At 44.2% G+C, this 21,024-nt stretch overlaps 1 protein-coding gene across 1 annotated transcript; it reads right to left on the bottom strand.

Moving 5' to 3' along the window:
• Positions 1 to 1,368: 1,368 nt before the first annotated feature.
• Positions 1,369 to 8,293, bottom strand: LOC117886093 (olfactory receptor 6B1-like). The gene is made up of 4 exons (XM_034787730.1): positions 8,255 to 8,293; positions 4,339 to 5,265; positions 2,812 to 2,824; positions 1,369 to 1,553 (listed from the first exon to the last, which is right to left on the bottom strand). Exons 1-4 carry the CDS (start codon positions 8,291 to 8,293, stop codon positions 1,369 to 1,371), a joined length of 1,164 nt encoding a protein of 387 aa, XP_034643621.1.
• Positions 8,294 to 21,024: the final 12,731 nt, after the last annotated feature.

Here is a 21,024-nt window from a genome sequence, read left to right as displayed (position 1 = left end):
CTCCAGACAAGGGAAGGGAGGGGAACTCCTCCACTCGGAGTGTGGACCAGGCAATTTACAGGGGTCTTGTTGATCGTACAGGTAACATAAGGGCAGGATTGGTCCAAGGAAATAGCTGGGGCAATGAGGTCACATGAAGTCTCATGGCTGTCCTATCTATAGCCCGCGGGTGCAGGTGGTGGAGATGCAGCTGGTGGGCCTGGCCACGGCGGGGTCTGAGCCCCTCCCTGCTCCCCATAATCCCACCGCTCTCGATGGGGGCAGAACTTTTTGAAATGTCCTTCCTCTTCACATTTAAAGCAACAGATTGGTGGCCCTCTGGGGACTTGGCCTGTCTGGGGCATGATGGCAGGCAGTAAGCCTCCCTTGGCATTTCCGTTTCCCCCCCATAGGGTTGATTTTGTTACTTCCAGTGATACATTTTTTTCTCCTGAACTTTGGGGTTCAAATTATTGATTTGGAGAGCCATTAGGTGGGTCTCTGCTTCCTCCCTTTTCTTTTTGCTTTGGTGGAAATAATGTTGGGCCGCAGCCAGGATTTCTTTTAGACCCTTCCCTTCCCAACCCACCAGTCCCAAACGTAGCTGTTCACTGATTTTAGGGCGGAGGCCCTGGACATAGACTGCCACTATGGGGTTTGCTCCGCTTGGGTTTTGGCATTGTTAGTGCCCGAGTATTTCTCAAAGACTGATTTTAGCCGGTCCAAATAATCAGCTGGGTTTTCCCCTTTACTTTGTTTGCAACTGTTTATTTTTGTCCAGTCTGCCTTGGGTGGGCAGACCTTAAGAATAGCATATAAAAGTTTTCCTCTCATTTCGGCCAGCTGTGCCCTTTCTGGCTCCACTTTGTTTTCCCACTCCATCATCTCACAAAGACGCCTCTGAGTTTCTCTGGGCATTACGCTCCGCAGGAACTGGTCTAGATCTCCCATAGTGGGGTTATAGCAGTTAATAACAACCTCCAATTCCTCCCTGAAACAGAGAGGGTCGTCCCATATTTTTGGGAATTTAAGGCCCAAAGCGCACGTATCTGTTGGGCTCCAAGGGGCATGGACCTCCATGACCCCGACCGCCCCAGGGAGCTCTCTTAAGGGATAATTTTTCACCTCATGGGAGGTCCCTATTTTCTCATCCGGGCTGGTTTTGAACCTCCGTACAAGCTCCTTTCGAGCCTCACTTACATCCCCCAAGATTTCTTTCTCCAGCTTTTTAAATTTACGTGGTTGGGCATCCTCCCCTGGCCCCTTTAATTTATCACGGAAGGCTACTTGCAGTCTGGTACGGTAGGCCGGGCCAGGGGATATGCACAGCATCTCGGCCAGCTGATCAGCCTGATCAAAGATGCGGTGCATCCACTTTTCCAATTCCTCCTACTGGACTGTGTAGAAGACAGAGAACAGTTTACGCAGGTCTCCTGCAGTGCCGGCTTTTGGTGCCATGTAAATAATAATGAGTGACCCACAGAGAGTAGCAGCCACAAGACTTACAATGTCCTTGCCGGCGCTGGATGTAGCAGCCCGGTTGGGGATGTTACTGTTAGTGTTTTGTTGCTGCACTGCAGAGCAAATATGCACGCTATAATGTTCCCTGAACGGTTAAACAACACAAAATTACTGTGATAAGCCCAGGCGAGGCTTTCTTTGGCGAGGCCACCTTCCTAGACCTTCTTTCTTTGGCAAGGTCATCCTCCTAGATCTCCTTCTGAGATCAGCTCAACATGCACACCAATAGGGAGGATTTAAGGAGGTTAGTCCTTACATGCCCCCCTTCAGCAAAGGGCACCGGCCCGCTTCCGAGAGAACGGGATGGGAAACCCCACTGCCTCCGGTACGGTGGGCAATTTCCAGGGACTCCCCTTCTCTCCAAGTCAGGGGAGGGAGCCCACAGCTCCAAGAGGAAGATTTGGGGTAAGGTCTCGGTCATAGGTCAGCCACACAAAAGGGTTAGGAAAGGTGCGGTCCAAGCACACCCCTCCTCTGACACAGAGCACTGGCCCACCTTCAAGAGAATGGGATGGGTTACCCTACTGCCTAGGAGTACGTGGGCGGTTTTCCGGGGCCTCCCTGCTCTCTGGGCAAGGAGGAGCTTAATCTAGCACTTTACGGAAAGGCAAGGATAGGGACACCATACGACCCACAGTCTCACAGCACACCTAAATCAGGATATCTGTTATGGCATCTCTCACCACTACCAGCCTATTGCTGGTGGGAGCCCTGCCACCCCCCTTGGCCACTCCGGGATCCTTTTTCCCAACAACACCTGTGGGAACCACTTTTCCTGGGGTCACCCAGCAGCCGGTCAATTGTCCTCCGAGTGGACCAATCCCCGAAAGCCGAGCCACACAAAGCTAATCAACACAAAGCAGAAAATCTTGCATCCCCGTTGGGACAAGGATCGGGTCCCCACAGGACGGTCCAGTTGGCCATTCAGCCTCAATAAACACGCAGCAGGGGAGACCATCCCTGGACCGACCCACGAGGCCCACAACTCTGAGGGAACCGGAAGCTTCAATTTACACTCTCTCCCGCTGTCCGTGTACAGCCACTCCTCCAACTAGACAATGAACTATGCCCAGACATAGGGAGAAGGCATTGAAACGCTTATTTGACAGTTCTCTTACCCCTTAGACTCGGACCTTTCTGCCCGAGCCACAAGCAATCCTATGTCAGTTTCTCCCATCTAACCCCTAGCTTATGACACAATTATATGACAGCATAGCATAAAGCAAGCAATTGTGCATTAGCCGGCAGCAAGGCAAGCATCAGGCAAATCAGTCTAATCCCAACAATAGTTCAGATCACAATGTACCCCACCCAGGCCCAGAGCCTACGGGCAACTCCTCACCGAAGCCCAAATAGAGACAACGGTCTCTTACCTGGCGCCTGGGATCGGTGTGGAAGCGGTCCGCAGTCCTCCAGCCTGGTGGGATATTGAGTGATCCCGGACGAGCCACCAAAATTGTCATGGAAAAGGTCACCCATGCATTGATTTTAGTTCACAGACTCAAGCCTGAGGCCAGTTTATTGCAATACATACCAACGCGTTGGGGTTGCAGTCCGAAAACTACGCCACCGAGCACAGCGTGCAGGCTGCCTTTTATTCTTACAAACCGCAAGCATAGTACGAATTATACGTCATTTACATGAAATAAGAGTTGGGGTCTGTCCCTTTTTCCCGATAGCTTCCTTATTAATTTTCCGAGAATTGGGTGCATATTGGGTGGTGGGCTCCTTGGTGGTTTCTGATATGGGCAGTACTTGGCACCAGTTGGGGTGTATTCTCAGCAGGGTGCATATTATTTTTCTGGGGTTTTACCATTTTAGGGCATAGGGTTTTATTACAGGATGCCCAAATAAGATATATGATTGGATAGCATTGCAGTTAGCTGGAATTATAGGAGAGGTTGGCCTTTTGCTAGAAGCAGTTTCTTCATGTAAGCGGTTATTATATTTCAAAAACAAGCTGTTATTATGTTACTGAGGCTTTCCGCACTACTCCTTCTCCCTCCCTCCTCTGGTCATAACCCTTGACCGAATTTGTCAGGAGACTGTGTAGCTTAGTCTTGTTCAGGCCTTAACCTATAAAGGCCCTTGTAAAGGCTGGTACACTGAACCCTTGCTGGAGTCGCATTGGGGCCTTCGATGTCAGCTTGACTGACATAGGGAAGGCCAGCCAGGCCCATTCCCTCACAGGAGCAAGATTACTGTTAAATTTAGCAGTGCTGTAGAAGAACAAAAGAGGGACTATCAAATGATTCATGCTAAGATTTTTATAGAAATTTATCACAGTTAGGTGGCCAAGGTCCATATCAGCCCAAGTTCTTGTTGAGGTCCTGGTTGAAGAAGCAGAGAACTGAGAGATCCAGGCTTTCATCATTGGCAAAGGGAAGGTGGGAGCTGGCCACGTGAGGATAGGTTGGACAGGAAAGGGGGTGGTAATTCTGGCTTTGAAAATAAGGACAAGAAATTTTTGTTGGATATGGTGAAAAAGTAGGAGCAAATGGAAGTAACCTCAATTCATTTTAACTTTAATTTCTTTAATCAGTAGGGGAGATATTCTATCACCCACACCCAGTCCATGCATGATGCCATTTTCTTCAGCGAGTCACGGGACAAAACGAGGATCGACTCAGTCTAAAAGACCCTGCGTCTGACGAAGTGGGTATTCACCCATGAAAGGTTGTGCTCCAATATGTCTGTTAGTCTATAAGGTGCCACAGGACTCTTTGTCGCTTTTTACAGATCCAGACTAACACAGCTACCCCTCTGATACTCAGTCTAAAAGAGAGAGCATAGGAATTTCATTCACTTCCTTATCAAAGCAGCCAGTTTGCCTCCAGCTTTCTTCAAAGCCTCTTTGACCTCCTTGTTCCTCAGGCTGTAGATGAGAGGATTGGCCAAAGGTGTCAGGACTGTGTAGAAGACAGAGAACAGTTTGCGCAGGTCTCCTGCAGTGCCGGCTTTTGGTGCCATGTAAATAATAATGAGTGACCCATAGAAAGTAGCAACCACAATGAGGTGAGAGGAGCAGGTGGAAAAGGCCTTTTGCCTCCCGGTAGTGGACGAGATTCTCAAAATGGTGGCGATGATGCAAACATAGGACGTCAGGGTTAACAGGAGGGTAGGAAGTATAATTGCAAATGACAGGATTAGATCCACCAGTGCAATCAAGCTGGTGTCACTGCAGGAGAGTTTGAGCATTGGGGTGAAATCACAAAAGAAATGGTCAATTCTGTTGGGACCACAGAATGTTAACCTGACCATCATAAAAGTTATCACAGTGCTGCAAGAGAAGGCAATTATCCAAGAGCCAGACAATATCTGGATGCAAACCCGCCTGCTCATAAGTGCTGCATAATGCAAGGGATTGCATATTGCCAAGTAGCGGTCATAAGACATGAGTAATAAGAGTAAACACTCGGCAGTCACCATGAAGACAAAGAAGGACAGTTGTGTGATGCAGCCACTAAAGGAAATGGTTCTGTCCCCAGTCAGGAAACTGGCCAGCATCCTGGGCAGGATGGTGGAGGTGTAGCAGGTCTCCAAGCAGGATAAGTTCCCCAGGAAGAAGTACATGGGGGTGTGAAGCTGCCGATCAGTCACAACTAGGGCCACAATGAGAATGTTCCCGGCCATGGTCAGAATGTAGATCACTAGGAACAGCAGGAAGAGAGGAGTCTGCAGTCCCTGGAGATCCCCGAATCCCAGAAGGATGAATTCTCTGATGGTCGTTTGATTTCTCCACTCTACATTTTCCATGTGATTTCTCTAGAGGAAAATTTGGGAGAAGAAAAATAAATAAAATAAATAATAACAGTAAAACACTCCTGCTAGTCATTCAACGATTCTCTGGTCCAGAGACAATATTTTTCTTATTTAGGTCTCCACATTTCACAGTTTCTTTTCTCACCTTCCATTCAGCCATGTCAGAGTTGGATGCCCTTTCATTCATTTAGTTATGTTGCTGAAGGTGAATGATGATGGAGTGATAGCAAAGCCATACATGCTGTTGCGTCAGATAATAGTGATTAGCCAGGAAAAAGAATGGGAATATCTATGGAATGGTTTACTCAAGAAAAACAAAACAAAACAGATATCATTAAGTGTCAGAGAGCTCTGAATTTTCAGTGCCATTGGAATTTGCAGGGGAGTCACGTATTTAAAAATATTATTGACAGAGAAGCAGATGCCTTTTGAAACTGAGTCCATAATGTCTCACTTTTTTTTAAACCCTTTTAGAACATGCACATGCAGAGATTTTAAAGGAGATTTACAGGGGAGGTTACTCTATATCTGTAATTTATACAAATACCACTCATATTTTTCTGTTTTGCAATTTCTGAGAAAAATCATTTTATTTTATCACTGATTTGAGCTGCATGAATTTGAAAAAGTTGCATTAATGTTTGCAATTGAAGGTTTATATGAGAGACATATGTATCTTTAGCCCATCTGGCACGTAAATATCTTGTGACGCCGACTACAACAGTGCCATGAGAATCCCTGTTCGTACTTTCAGGTAACATAGTACACAAGAAATGGGCAGCATTATCTCCTGCAAATGTAAACAAACTTGTTTGTCTGAGCGACTGGCTGAACAAGAAGTAGGGCTGAGTGGACTTGCAGGCTCTAAAATTTTACATTGTTTTATTTTTAATGCAGTTATTTTTTGTACATAATTCTACATTTGTAAATTCAATTTTAATTATAAAGAGATTACACTACAGTACTTGTATTAGGTGAATTGAAACATACTATCTCTTTTGTGTATCGTTTTGGGTTTTTGTATTTTTATAGTGCAAGTACTTGTAATCAAAAATAAAGATAAAGTGAGCACTGTACACTTTGTATTCTGTGTTGTAATTGAAATCAATATATTTGAAAATGTAGAAAACATCCACAAATATTTAAATAAATGGTATTCCATTATTGTTTAATAGTATGATTAATCGTGCAATTAATCACGATTAATTGTTTTAATTGTGTGATTACTCGCAATTAATTTTTTAAATATCTTGACAGCTCTAAATGTTATTTAACCAGTCAAGTAGAACAAAGCAAATGTTTTATACTTATGTTAATAGTATGCTATTTTAAAACACACATATTTAATGACTTCATACTGTGAAAATATCATACTGGAAATTATCTGGAGAAACTTGAATTCTAACATCAGATACATTAGTTCTTGTATATGTTACTAAAATGTATGACTGTAAGCACAAACCAGAATTGGCACGTTCTCCAACAGATTTTGCTGGAGAACAAGGAGGAAGAGTATTTTTTCCCATTGAGATTTATTGTAGAAAAATGGGAAAGCCTTGAGTGCCAGATAATTTTAGCACCTAAGTAATAGTTTTTTTTAAATTTATTTCCCATAAGAAATGAAAGAAGAAAACTCTATATTGAAAGCAGGAGTTGTACTTTTTACATCTGATTCTTTGTATATATGTAAATCCTTGAATTTAAAAGTTCTTCTCTTCCTTTCAAAGAAAGCCAAAAGCAAAAGCATATATTAAAGCAAGGGAATATACTTTTAACATACGTCTTTCTTCTATACAAGTCAGAGTTAGAGTGCAAATTTGTAAAGCCCAGGACATTAACAATCCAGTAATAGGTAGAATCTGATATCTAGGCTTGACAGAATCTCTCTTTTTTTGTAATGTCAAGGGATTATATCAATGTTTATTTTAAGCATTTGGTAAGATATGTATTGATTTAAATTGTCACAGTTGTGGGACATTATGGGAATATAGACAATTATTTAATGACAGTAGTCACTGAGATTAAAAATATTACAGCTTTATAACCATTAAAACACAAACGATCAACATCACATGTCAGAACATACAGAGTAAATCACCTCAAATCAACCGATCATACCTGGTTTTACTATTTGTCCACTAGTTCTTTTGTAACAAGCTTACTTCAAAAGTCTAAATAGCTGGATTTGGCAGCATTTGTCTTACTTTGCCGATCTGTAAATTTTGATTGTTATCAATGGAAATGTTTTTTTGTCAGTGGGTGTGTGTACTGGGAAATTTACATTTGCTGACGTTCATCAATAAAAATCTTCCAAGCTGAATGACGAGTTTTATATTGGCAGAGGCAGAGAAGCAGAAGTATGGTGCATGTTCTTAACAATGTCTTCCCTATATTCTCATCATTTAAGGAAAATTAGATAGCGTGTTAAAAATCTTATTAACAAATATGACATGATTTTTTTTCTATGTGAATTATTATGGTATAGCCCTACTGTAGTAGATAAACCACAAATATTTCTAAGTAAATGACTATCTCAGCCCTAAGTGGCAAACAAGATAAATCCTTTAGGTTGAAACTTCACCCAAAGGGCCAGAGTTCCATACGTATTTATCCACTTAAAGACGCAGCTAGGTAAGTAAGCAGGTTAGGCACCTAACGTCACATTAAAATCAAAGGGATTTTGGTGCCTAATCTGCTCCGGTGCTTTAGAAAATCTCTCTGGATCTGTAAGTGACTAAATAGCTTTGAAAATCTGGCCCCAAGTGAAACATTTTTAGTATTTGTTTTTTGGAGAAAAAGTTAAAAGTTGATTCACATGATTTTTTTTTCTTTTTCCTATAATTTTGTAGTGGGGGGAGGGGGGAGGAACTCTAGACTTTATTCCATGTTGCTCTTAATTTCTTTTCATATGATTTGTGCAGAGTCAGTTAAGACACAATCAATGATGGAGAAAATGAACACCCTTTTGGTTAATAGAAAGCATAAAACTTACCTGCAAAGCTGCAGGCCTACTAGACTGATGCTGTGACATCTCCTCTTCACATTGTCGTTTTCTAATTGCCTAAATTTTCTCCCAGAACCTTTCATGTACTTTTCCCCCCCTCAGTAGAGAAAACTAAAACAATACATAGGATAGCTTTGTTTCATTCTAGAAGGATTTGTAAAGGGAATAATGCATCCTTTGATATTTATATCCTCTGTAAAGGAAGACGTCATCTTCCTTTGATGCACCTACCGTTGGATATTTTTGTTAAGGTGATGGGGGACTTAATTAAGAGAACATTTCATTTGTTGGCAATATTAACTCTCAAGGCAATCAAACTTCTAACCTTAGCTGAATTATTGAGGACTTACATACTAGGCTGAGGGACACTGTAGAAAATCTATCTATCTATCTATCTATCTATCTATCTATCTATCTATCTATCNACACTGTAGAAAATCTATCTATCTATCTATCTATCTATCTATCTATCTATCTATCTATCTATCCACACAAACATAAGGATCTTCTATGGTTATCAGCTGATGGAGTTATCCTTTAACTTGAGGTGAAGAGGCTGAAATGTTAGGAAAGTTAATGGAGCACCACTGATGTACATCACTGGAGGATCTGGTCTAGGGTATAAGATCCAATCTGTCCCCCAATACAGAACTTTTCCATTCGATATAGGTTATAGACTCATGGACTCATAGACTTTAACGCCAGAAGGGACCATCATGATCATCTAGTCTCACCTCCTGCACATTGCAGGCCACAGAACCTTACCCACTAACTCCTGAAACAGACCCCTAACCGCTGGCTGAGTTACTGATGTCTGCAAATCATGGTTTAAAGATTTCAGGTTACAGAAAATCCTCCATCTGCTCTAGTTTAACCTGCAAGTGCCCCATGCTGCAGAGGAAGGCGAAAAACCCCTCCTAGGGGTCCTCCTTCAGGACAGCTCATCCTATACCCTAGAATATCTCTTCCCCATACAGCAATTCCAACCTGCTAGGAGACCCTGAAGGAAGCTGTAGTTTTTTTTGCTAGGGGGAATGCTGAAGAGCAGCAAGAAGGTTTTGCTGCCTGGTGTCCTCCAGCCAGACAGTCAGGGCCAGAGGATGGAGAGGATTAAAGGCAGGAGCAGCAGCAGAGAGAGCTGCTCGACCAAGAGAGCTGGAGCAGGCTGATGTCTGGATAGCAGCTAAGGGGCTTACGCGCTGGTATCTCCACACTGCAGAGCTGTAGCATCCCCAGCAGAGAGGTGGTGGGCGTTCATGTTGAGAAGAGCGATAGGCAGGCCTTTTGCCAGTTTTAAGCCAGACTGTCATGCAGGCAGTGGTGGGGACAATAAAGGGTATGTCCCGTATTTGGGGATGTGTCAGTGGCCACCCTAAAGAGCGGGCTTTTTAAGGACTACATACACTGGGTGTGAGAAACAGATTTATGTTCTGGATTTTTGTTGGGAAGCATTTGAACAATGTTTTGGTAATAAACCACCCCCAAAAAGAGGTAATATTTAAGCAAGAGAGCCTGTTGTGGAGTCAATGGGGACTATAAAGGAGGGAAACTGAGGCAGATACAGCTGTTCTGCCATGGCCTGCTGCTGGAGGGCATTCTAGGTGCGGCCGCCCTGTGACACACGGGAAAATTTCAAATTTTGCCAATTGAAAAAACCAATTTTCTATCAGGAAAATAATTTTAAAAAATATTGGGTGGGCAGTTCCACTCAAATTGTAATATCTCATTTTTTAAAAAATTGTCCACAATATTTTATTTCAAATAATTTAAAAATAAATAAACAGCATTTCCCTAGCATATTGACTTATGTCAGTCCAGCCCCCTTTGTCACCTATGGGTTGGGTTCTCTGGAGGACTACATCTCCTACATTGCAAAGTGGATCCAGCAGTTTGAATTGCACCGTGCATCAGGGAGTCTCAACTCTCATGCATCATGGGAGATGTAGTCCAGCCAAGTAGAATGGTGCCACCATTCTCCCTTAGGCCAGGTCTACACTACCACTTAGGGCACGTCTTCACTACCCGCCGGATCGGTGGGTAGCAATCGATCTGTTGGGGATCGACTTATCGCGTCTAGTGAAGACGCGATAAAATCGATCCCCAATGGCTCTGCCGTCGACTCCGGAAATCCACCGCGGCAAGAGGCGGAAGCGGAGTTGACGGGGGCGCTGCAGTGGTCAACTCGCCGCCATCCTCACAGCCAGGTAAGTCGACCTAAAATATGCAACTTCAGCTACACTATTCACGTAGCTGAAGTTGCGTATCTTAGGTCGACCCCCACCCCGTAGTGTAGACCTAGCCTTATTTCGGTACAACTTACATCTCTCAGGGGTGTAAGTTACACCAGACTAAGCACCAATGTGGACAGTTCTATGTTGGCGTGAGACCTTCTTGTGGAAGTGGATTTATTATGCCGAGGGGTAACTAATGTGTGTGAGCTACTGTGAAATAAAATACCATGAAGACAAGGCACTGTAGTTTTATTGTGAGGTAAACTAGGCAAGGCAGCACTATATGTAGCGTCAACTTCCAGCCATTGGATTATGTTATATTTTTCTCTGCTAGATTGAAGAGCCCATTTTCAAATATTGGTTCCTCGTGTAGGTACTTATAGACTGTAATCAAGTCACCCTTAACCTTCTCTTTAGTAAAGAATAAAATTGTCAGACACATAAAAGAACATAAATTGTTGGGCAAAAGTAAAAAAATGGTTTCTCTAAAGGGAAATCGTGTCTTACTAATCTATTAGAGTTCTTTGAAGGGGTCAATAAACATGTGGACAAGGAGGATCCAGTGGACATAGTGTACTTAGATTTCCAGAAAGCTTTTGACAAGGTCCCTCACCTAAGGCTCGTACGTAAATTAAGTTTTTATGGGATAAAAGGGAAGGTCCTTTCATTGATTGAGAACTGGTTAAAAGACAGGGAACAAAGGGTAGGAATTAATGGTAAATTCTCAGAAAGGAGAGGGGTAACTAGTGGTGTTCCCCAAGAGTCAGTCCTTGGACCAATCCTATTCAACTTATTCATAAATGATCTGGAGAAAGGGGTAAAAAGTGAAGTGGCAAAGTTTACAGATGATAATAAACTGCTCAAGATAGTTAAGACCAAAGCAGACTGTGAAGAACTTCAAAAAGATCTCACAAAACTAAGTGATTGGGCAAGAAAATGGCAAATGAAATTTAATGTGGATAAATGTAAAGTAATGCACATTGGAAAAAATAACCCCAACTATACATACAATATGATGGGGGCTAATTTAGCTACAACAAATAAGGAAAAAGATCTTGGAGTCATCGTGGATAGTTCTCTGAAGATGTCCACACAGTGTGCAGAGGCAGTCAAAAAAGCAAACAGGATGTTAGGAATCATTAAAAAGGGGATAGAGAATAAGACGGAGAATATCTTATTGCCCTTATATAAATCGATGGTACGCCCACATCTCGAATACTGTGTACAGATGTGGTCTCCTCATCTCAAAAAAGATATACTGGCACTAGAAAAGGTTCAGAGAAGGGCAACTAAACTGATTAGGGGTTTGGAGAGGGTCCCATATGAGGAGAGATTAAAGAGGCTAGGACTTTCCAGCTTGGAAAAGAGGAGACTAAGGGGGGATATGATAGAGGTATATAAAATTATGAGTGATGTAGAGAAAATAGATTAGAAAAAGTTATTTACTTCTTCCCATAATACAAGAACTAGGGGTCACCAAATGAAATTAATAGGCAGCAGGTTTAAAACAAATAAAAGGAAGTTCTTCTTCACACAGCACACAGTCAACTTGTGGAACTCCTTACCTGAGGAGGTTGTGAAGGCTAGGACTATAACAGCGTTTAAAAGAGAACTGGATAAATTCATGGAGGTTAAGTCCACTAATGGCTATTAGCCATGATGGGTAAGGAATGGTGTCCCTAGACTCTGTTTGTCAGGGGGTGGAGATAGATGGCAGGAGAGAGATTACTTGATCATTACCTGTTAGGTTCACTCTCTCTGGGGCACCTGGCATTGGCCACTGTCGATAGACAGGATACTGGGCTAGATGGACCTTTGGTCTGACCCAGTACGGCCGTTCTTATGTTCTTATGTTCTCCTTGTTAATCTAAATAGTCTTAAAGCTGAATTCGCTTCGCATTTACACCAGTGTAATTCATGAGTCAGGCCGCTGAACTCCAAATATGCAAGAAACAGCCCGGTGGATTCAAGCCAGATGACAATCCTTAAAGTATAGGGGCCAGATTCCCAGCTGGTGTCAATCAGCCCTAGCCACATTTGAGTCAACAGGGCCAGATCCCCAGCTGGTGTCAATCTGCCTGGCTCCATTAATGTCAGTGGATCCACTCCAGGCTATATTTGGCCTTCAGTTACCCTGGTGTAAAGCTGGTGTATCTTGATTGTTTGCATTAGAGCTAATCAGGCCAGATTCTCCCATACTTTGCAGATTGTGATGGGACAAAATGGCTGCCAAATGGCACCCAGTGCAAATAACAAGGCCTGATTTGGATGGGAAGGGTAGTTTAGTGGATTGGGCACTGGTTTGGGGTGCAGCGGCTGTGGGTCCAGTGTCCAGCCTTGCCCCATGTTCCTTTTGTGTATCTGGACAAATCATTGAAGCTGCTCCATCTCTCAGTTTTCCCCATCTGTATAATGGAGATAACAGAACTTGCCTACCTCCCAGGGGTGTGTTAGGATCAGCTCTGCTACAGATTGTGAGGTGCTCAGATGTTACAACGATTGGGGCCATCCAAGTACCTGGACAGGTTCTGCTCTTCCTTGCACCAGTTTCGGTGGAGTAACTCCCAACTTGAACCAACGCAGCTGAGTGCCCAGTGTGGCCAGAAGTATTTCAGCCTCACTTTGCTAAGCTATAAGCAGCTGCTCAAGGTGCCACAGAGACCCAGGCACCGAGGAATCTGAAGGCAGGATTCAGGCCCTGACTTCAGTGGAGCGATTTCTGACTCACAAGTGGGAGAACAGGATCAGGTGCAATATCCCTAGGAATCTATTGGCATGACTCTGGATTTATGCCACCATCTCAGAGTACATTGCGGCCTTGAACCCCTCTGCTTATCACACAATAGGTATATTGGTATCTGAGCAATGCAAGCTTCCCTTTACCAGCTGACTTCAGGGCTGGACTGTATTTGTGGAGCCCTGTATGCTCAGAACAAGGCTGAGACCCACCAGCTCGGTTCACAGGGGGCCATCAAATTGCTGCCAGCCGGCAGTGGCTTTTGCCCCCTCGCAGCGAGGAGGGGGCTGAAATGGAAGCCATGCCCTTCTCTACACTATGATTCCCCCGCTGCGTACATGGGCCTCCTTCCACAGCCTCCTGCCTCTTGTGCCTGCCCCTTGGCTCATGCATGCAATGTCAGCGTAAGCTGCGGCTGGGTCAGAACAATGGGGCCCCATTCTCCACTCACTCACCCTGTGGAGCTGCATTGTGGAATCACTCGTGATCTACAATCAGCCTCATTGACTTCAGTAGAGTTACTCCTGATTTACAGCAGGGTGTGTGAGATCACAGGCTTAGGTCCTGCTTCTCCACTGAGTTTCTCTAGCTTTGCATCAGGGCATTTTACGCTAGCCAGAGATGTGGCTCTGTATAGCCATGCCTAGCACTGATGGAACCATCAGTAAGCCCACTGCCCTCAAAGTTCTCAGCCCCTTTGGCTGCGAGAGGCCACACTGGGGTCGGTGAGTGTCTGAGGTGCCAGCCAGTTCTGGGATGGGTGTGTACCAAGAAGGACCAAGCCTGCATGCAGGAAACCCGCCCAAATGCCCAGGCTGATGGGCCCCAGGGCCAGTTACATGGGGGTCCATCGCTCACACTTCATGAAAGGAGTAGACCCCAGTGCTTTCTATCCACTGTAAGAGCTTTACTAGCACCAATCACACTCAGACCGCAATCCTGCCATCCAGCTCAGACAAAGGAAAGGCCTTTGCCTTCAATGGGAGGCCTCAGGCAATTAACTGGGAGTGCCGCTAATGAGGCACCCGGGGGTTAGAGCCACAACTGGGAGTAGGAAGCTTCCCTGATAGAGATTAGCACACTGCCCGCCCTCTTGCAGATCCAAGGTTCTGGTTAACTCCCTCGGGGGTGCTGGGCTAAGCACAGAGGCCTCATTAAAACAGGCTGAAACTCCGGCCCAGTGGGATTAATCAACAAAGCAACTTGGAGCAAACTTCAGAGTCCTGGGGGTGCAGAGCAAAGTGTGTGTGTAAGGAAAATGGCGCATGAGAAAGCCAATGGCAGAGACAGGCCTTGAGACTATGGATCATTAATTCAAAAAGCAAAGCCTTAAGTTGGCTCCTGCTTGGATTTACACTTGGTTTACAATACACCCTGCTTGCCCCACTGATTGAGGGCACGTCTACACTGCAGCTGGGAATTCTATCTCCTAGTGCAGACGTATCCTAAGATCCCTGTAGCTGGGTTGGCAACCCTTCCTGGTAACCGCACCAATTCTGATCCCTGATTTCCAGCACTCAAAGGCATTGTCTAAACTATGAGGGTGTTGCTGGCAGTTCTGCTGGTATAGCTCCACTAGCAACAGTTTCTTATCTGGACACAGTTGTATCACTATACACATGCCTCTGTGGGAATAGCTTCTGCTGCATTTCCTTACCAGCACAAGCTTTACTAGTCCAAGAACAGTTACAACCATGGGACTGCACCTAGAGTAGATTTCTTGGTGAAATCAATTGGAGTTAGGTGCCTGAATACATGTGGGTTTTCATTGGCACAGACATGTCGGTAAAAATCACACCCCTGATTCACACAGCTGTGCTGGTGAAATGTTAATGTGTCCACCAGGCCTAACTCTTAGTCATTCCATTGACTGAGATCAGCTGAGCATCAAAGACCCTGCAGTGATTTGGGAACCACTCGGCCCTATTTACTCCTAATGTACACCAGAAGCCAGCCCCCCAGCTGGTGTGAGTTGAGTCACCGCTTTCGTGTTCAGTGAAGATGACCAGCTGGCCATGGGAATATAGGAGATGCCACTCGGGAAATGTTTTGGACTCCGTCAAACCTGAGATCTCTCAAAATCATAGGGGCTGATTCTCATCCTGCTCACCTGGTGTAAATGAGGACTCATTAATATAGTTGAGCTCACTGCCAACCCACTGATCCCACACACAAGCATGGCATATCAGTGATCGGTACTAAACCTACCAATGGGGAATTAGTGGGTGTGAAAAATCAATACAGTGGATAACCCATGATGATGTCTTGGGGGGGGGAGGTGGTTACTGGGGCTGTTCCAGTGATTCACATCCAACCTCACTTCTCCCAGCCCGAATCCTGTGCCATTAAACAGTATAGCTGCCCTTTCCCCATCACCACACTCTGCTACCCCTAGTGCCCATTATACAATATAGCTGCCCCTTCCCCCCCCCCCCCCCATGCTGCCCCTACTGCCCATTATACAGTATAGCCGCCCTATCCACAACCCCTCCCTCTGCTGCACCAAGTGCCCATTATACAATATTGCCGCCCATTTCCTGCATCCACCCTCCGATGCTCTTAATGCCCATTGTACAGTATAGCCACCCCTTCCCCATCCCCACCCTCTGCTGCCCCTAGTGCCCATTGTAGAGTATAGTCACCCCTCACCCAGCCCCATCCTCTGCTCCTCTGGTGCCCAGTATACAGTAAAGCCACCACGTTCCCCTCCCTGAACCACTAATGCCCTTAGTATCCATTATGCAGTATTGCTGCCCCCCCACCACTCACGATCTGCTGCTCCTAGTGCCCATTATACATTATAGCCACCCCTTCCCCACCCTCACCCTCTGCTGCCCCTAGTGCCCATTGTACAGTATAACTGCTCCTTCCCATCCCTCTCCCTCTGCTGCCCACTGTGGCTCTAGTTGCTTGTTCATAATTGGAAGTTTATGAGTCTGCTGCAGCCTTTCTGGAGGAACACCTGCTTCTGTAGCTTAGGCTTTTAGGTCCAGGGTTGAGTGGTACACACAGCCTGGCTTGGGATGCTGTGGGACGTGCAACTTCCCCATCTCCTTCTCTCACGCACTCTCTCCTGGTCCCATTGATTCTCCTGGTGATATACAAGGGTGACTGACAGGAGAAACAGATTCTGTGACAATAAAACAATCTGGGAAACCCTCTTCACTGAAATGCTGCTGTTGGTTGCAGCCCTATGGAAGAGAAGCAAGGGCAATGCACCCAGAGGTATGTGGGGTGTAGGATGCTCTGGCACAATCCTGCCCCAAGGGAAATACCGCTCTGAAGCCAGCATGCTCATCCTTTGCATGCACTAAAGGAAGGAGCTGGCACTTTCCCATATGAAAGATACATTCTGTCTGGACTGAGTTATGCTGCAGTCTCTAGAGGGGTCAAGCATGAGTTATACTCCACTTAATTGTAGGCCTTCCCCTGCAAACCCCTGATACTGGGAGGGATGCTGGCTGCTGTTAATAGACCCACAACATTCAAAGTGGCTTCTCCTGCTACCCAACTGAAGCTAGTTGGAGATTAATGGATTTTGGGTGGTTGGTTGCTTGGGTTTGTTCCATCGAAAAAACAATACCCCTCCCACCCAAAAAAAGTGTTTAGTTGTTAGCAAAATTTCCCTCTGAGAATGGAACATGTTTCAGCCACAAAGTGAAAAAATGGTGCTTTTCTTCCCATAATTTTTAATGTTGAGCTTTTTGTTCTCTGACAATGTATTATGCACTTTAAAGGAAAGCAAATTCTTTGTTTAATCAGAAAACAAAATTTCCCTGTAGAACAAAGCAATGTTTCTCAGCTTTCTAAGCATCATGACCCTACATTCAAAATCCAAAACTCTCAGCTTCAGTTTGTTTCCCCCCGTCTCCCAGGGAAGCAGGGTTTTCTGAAAGTTCCCAAACTTCCCATGCCTCTCCAGGCCTGATTTCCATATTGTTCAATGGAGCCTTTGGCTTGGTCTACCTACAGTTACAGTTAGATAGATAGACGTTCAATGGATGTATCTACCATCGCTTGGGGAGCTGGTACTCCTACAATGATGGAAAAAATACCTCCATGATGTAGGCTGCGTCTACACTACAGGGCTATGACCTCATATGACAATGTAGCTATGCTGGTAAGTCGATGCCCCACACCGGCCATTTTGTATGAACTTGCCTGAGGGATGCAATCTGGTAGGAAGCCTCTGAGCACACCTAACAGCTTGGATCCCGCACACGAGAATGGTGCTCGTCCACCTATTGCCTCCTGGTTTGTGGACTGGTCTGGCAGGAAATAGACACCCAGGGGCCTAAAGTGAGGCACTAGCATGCGTGGCCAGAGGCAAAACAAGAGAATTTATTTACTGCAAAAAATTAGGAGCTGGATGAGGTTAGGTGTCTCCAGGGTTTGGCAGGAGCTTTCTGGTCTGCAGTGGAGCTTGAAAACAGGACTTAGGCACCTAAACCCCAAACATAAGAGCCTAAATCTGGGTCTCAGGTGCCTATGTAACTTTCTGGATTTGGGTACTAAGGCCCAGGTTTTTAAAGTTAGTTAGGAGTCTAGGTCCCATTACAAATCTGGCTGATAGGTGTGTTAGGAAATCCTGTAGGCACCTCTCTCAATACCTAAATACCTTTGAATACTTGGCCCTAATTCACACAGGAAGTTTTTATCACAGCTAGGACATGAACTCATGTCTTTTAGGCCCTGGATTATTATCCTAACCAACAGGCCATCTTTTCCCTCTGATAGGGGATATAGAAAACAATTCATTGAACCCTTGGCAACAACTAACAATTACTGCTTATAGGGACATATGCCCACCCCATAGAAAACTACCCTCCCATTTCCTGCTCCATGGCTGGCTATCTCATTGGAGACAGTGAGTGCACTTTGGGAACCATGCTGCAGTACTGACAATTCATTTCCATACAGGACAGTTCATGACGGATTGATAGTGGGCACATTAGAATGAAATCTATCTTTGTGTCCTGATCTTTAAAATTAGGGATGGTTGAAAAATTTTCATCAACATATTTTAAATGAAAAAAAAGGGAGTGTGTTGATTTTTGGTTCCTCAGAAAATGACTGGTTTCCTTGAAATATTTGATTTTGTCTTTACCAAAAAATCTGAAAATATTTCAGTTTTTGAACAGATTTTGTGTGTGTGTTTTGATTGTAAAAAGTATAAAAATAATAGTTTGGAGACTTGGGGGGTTTCAATGAAAATTTGAAGTTTTCCACAGAAAAAAAAAAGACAAAACAAAATCCCAAATCATTTTCTCAACAGTTCTACTTAAAATGTTTAAAACCATTGATTCCAGGGTAGGATAAAGCTTAGGCATGCTATTGAGCAATCAGCTGTTTGTTTGGGACATTAACATTATCCCAGAATTCTTTCCAACATGCCTCTGGAGTGAATGAGGACATTTGAAGGTCGTTAGCCCGAGCCCAAAAAAGACTTGTCAAATTTCAGGGATGTCTTTGGAAACTTCTGGAGGTCTTTATTAATTAGGAAATTCAGGCTGGCCATGATTCAATTGTACTCATGAGGTATATGTACGGCTTTCTGGATTTTGGATGGAGGTATATGTGCCAGAGTGGGAAACCATTGAAGATCTATTTAATTCCAATGTTCCATAAATGTTGTGTTTGAGCTGCTTGCCCAGACTGTTGCACAGTATTCAGCAGTAGAGTATACCAGTGCTACAGTCGCTGTTCAAAGTATGCACATCGGCCCTCTATGTTGTACCCAGTAGCTGGGACAAACCTAGTCCTTGTTTTTACCTTTTCATATGGACTTTAAAATATTGATTTGTCGATCTGCTGGTATGATTAGCAATGTGAAATTTATTAATTGAATGGAAGAGCTGACACTGTTTTACAAATGAAAATGTATCTTAATTATTATTGCAGACTTCCCCCCCACACACACATGAATGCACCCCATGGCAAATATTGAAAGGGGAAGTCAAATGTCCATCACAGAATTCATCCTCCTGGGATTTGGGAATCTCCCTCAACTTCAGATATTTCTCTTCCTGCTGTCTCTAGTGATCTACATTGCGACCATGGTCGGGAACATCCTCTGCGTTGCGCTAGTTGTGACTGATCAGCACCTTCACACCCTCATGTACTTCTTTCTGGGGAACCTGTCCTGCTTGGAGATGTGCTACACATTCACCATCCTGCCCAGGATGCTGTCGGGTCTCCTGACTGGGGACAGGTCTATTTCTGTTATTGGTGCATGCTGCAACTTTATTATTTTTGTTCCACAGCAGCTGTAGAATGCTATCTCTTAGCAGTCATGTCTTACAATCGGTATTTAGCCATATATAAACCATTGCAATATGCAGCCCTTATGCATGACAGGTTCTGCCTCCAGCTAGCAGCTGGGGCTTGGATAAATGGATTTGTGTCTCTTTCCATACTACTGTGTTGGATGTCACAGTTAAGGTTCTGAGGCCCTGATGAGATTGACCATTTCTTTTGTGATTTCACCCCAGTGCTAAAACTCTCCTGCAGTGACACCCAGACCATGGTTATTGTGGCCTTCACATTGTCTTCCATATTCACATTGCCCCCCTTTCTACTAACCCTGACATCCTACACTTGTATCATCACCACCAGCCTGAGAATCCCGTCCAGCACTGGGAGGCAAAAGGCCTTTTCCACCTGCTCCTGTCACTTCATTGTGGTGACTGTTTTCTATGGGACCATAATCATTGTGTATATGCTCCCAGAAACCAACATGCTGCAAGACTTAAACAAAGTTTTCTCCCTCTTCTACACAGTCCCGACTCCCGTGGTCAATTCCCTCATCTACAGCCTGAGAAATAAGGAGGTGAAGGAAGCCCAGAGGAAAACTAGCAGGAAATTCGTGTCTTTCACAATAATCCGGAGACTATAAACTGATGCTTTTAGAACAAAATTAAATAGAAACAGTTTTATGCCATTCATGTGATCTGATCATGGAGTCTGGTCCTGACTTACATGAGCAGTCCTTACTCATGAACGTGAAGCCACTGATGTCAATAAGAACTTACAGGATCAATGATTGAACATATATGGAAGGGTACCAGGATCAGCATCTTCCAGCATCAGAAATTAGGGCTGGTTGAAAAGGTGTAAGAGGTGACCACATCTACCATACACTGTGCTAAAACGGTCCCATGCCAACCATTGTTTCCAGCCTGAAAGTTCTTTTCTGTGGTTGGTAGAGAGAGAGAGATTGATTTTTTTTCCCAAAAATGTTCACCAGGAGTTAGTATTTTGTAAATATTGCAGCCAGCTCTACTCGTGAATAATGCCAGCATGTGGAAGATAGATCTAGAGCTAGCTGAAACATGTTTTATTTTTTTAAATTGAAATTTTTGACTTTTCATTGAAAATCAAAAATAAATAAATAAATAAAGATCCAAAAACTGCCAAAATCTGTGGGGGGAAAATCAGTTTTCAGGTGTGCAATTTTCTAACAATATTTCTTTCTTTCTTTCTTTCTTTCTTTCTTTCTTTCTTTCTTTCTTAGTGGAAATCTTATATTTTCCACCAAAAAATATGTTTGTTTGAAACCCCATTGTAAAAGTGTTGATGGAACATTTTCACGTAGCCTCAGTCAGGTCAAACTCTATTTGTACTAGTGAAAAATTTATTCCATCCTACACTGTTATGCATATGATATCTGACTCATATGTAACAGAAAACATATATTTCCATTCTTCAGATGGCTAGGACTGAGTTTTGTATTTCTTTCCAGGAAGCTGGGGCTTTCCCGCTTCCAGTGGTATGAAGCTTCTATGCCTAAT

This window comes from Trachemys scripta, chromosome 12 (assembly GCF_013100865.1).
Source record: "Trachemys scripta elegans isolate TJP31775 chromosome 12, CAS_Tse_1.0, whole genome shotgun sequence".
NCBI lineage: Eukaryota > Metazoa > Chordata > Testudines > Emydidae > Trachemys > Trachemys scripta.
This window is presented reverse-complemented; position numbering and strand designations above follow the sequence as displayed.

Excerpts from the sequence above, each read along its gene's own strand:
- LOC117886093 (XM_034787730.1), bottom strand. The coding sequence starts at position 8,293 with ATGTCACAGCATCAGTCTAGTAGGCCTGCAGCTTTGCAG. Across the intron at positions 5,266-8,254 it reads GTAGGCCTGCAGCTTTGCAG|AGAAATCACATGGAAAATGT; the intron begins GTAAGTTTTATG and ends ATTTTCCTCTAG.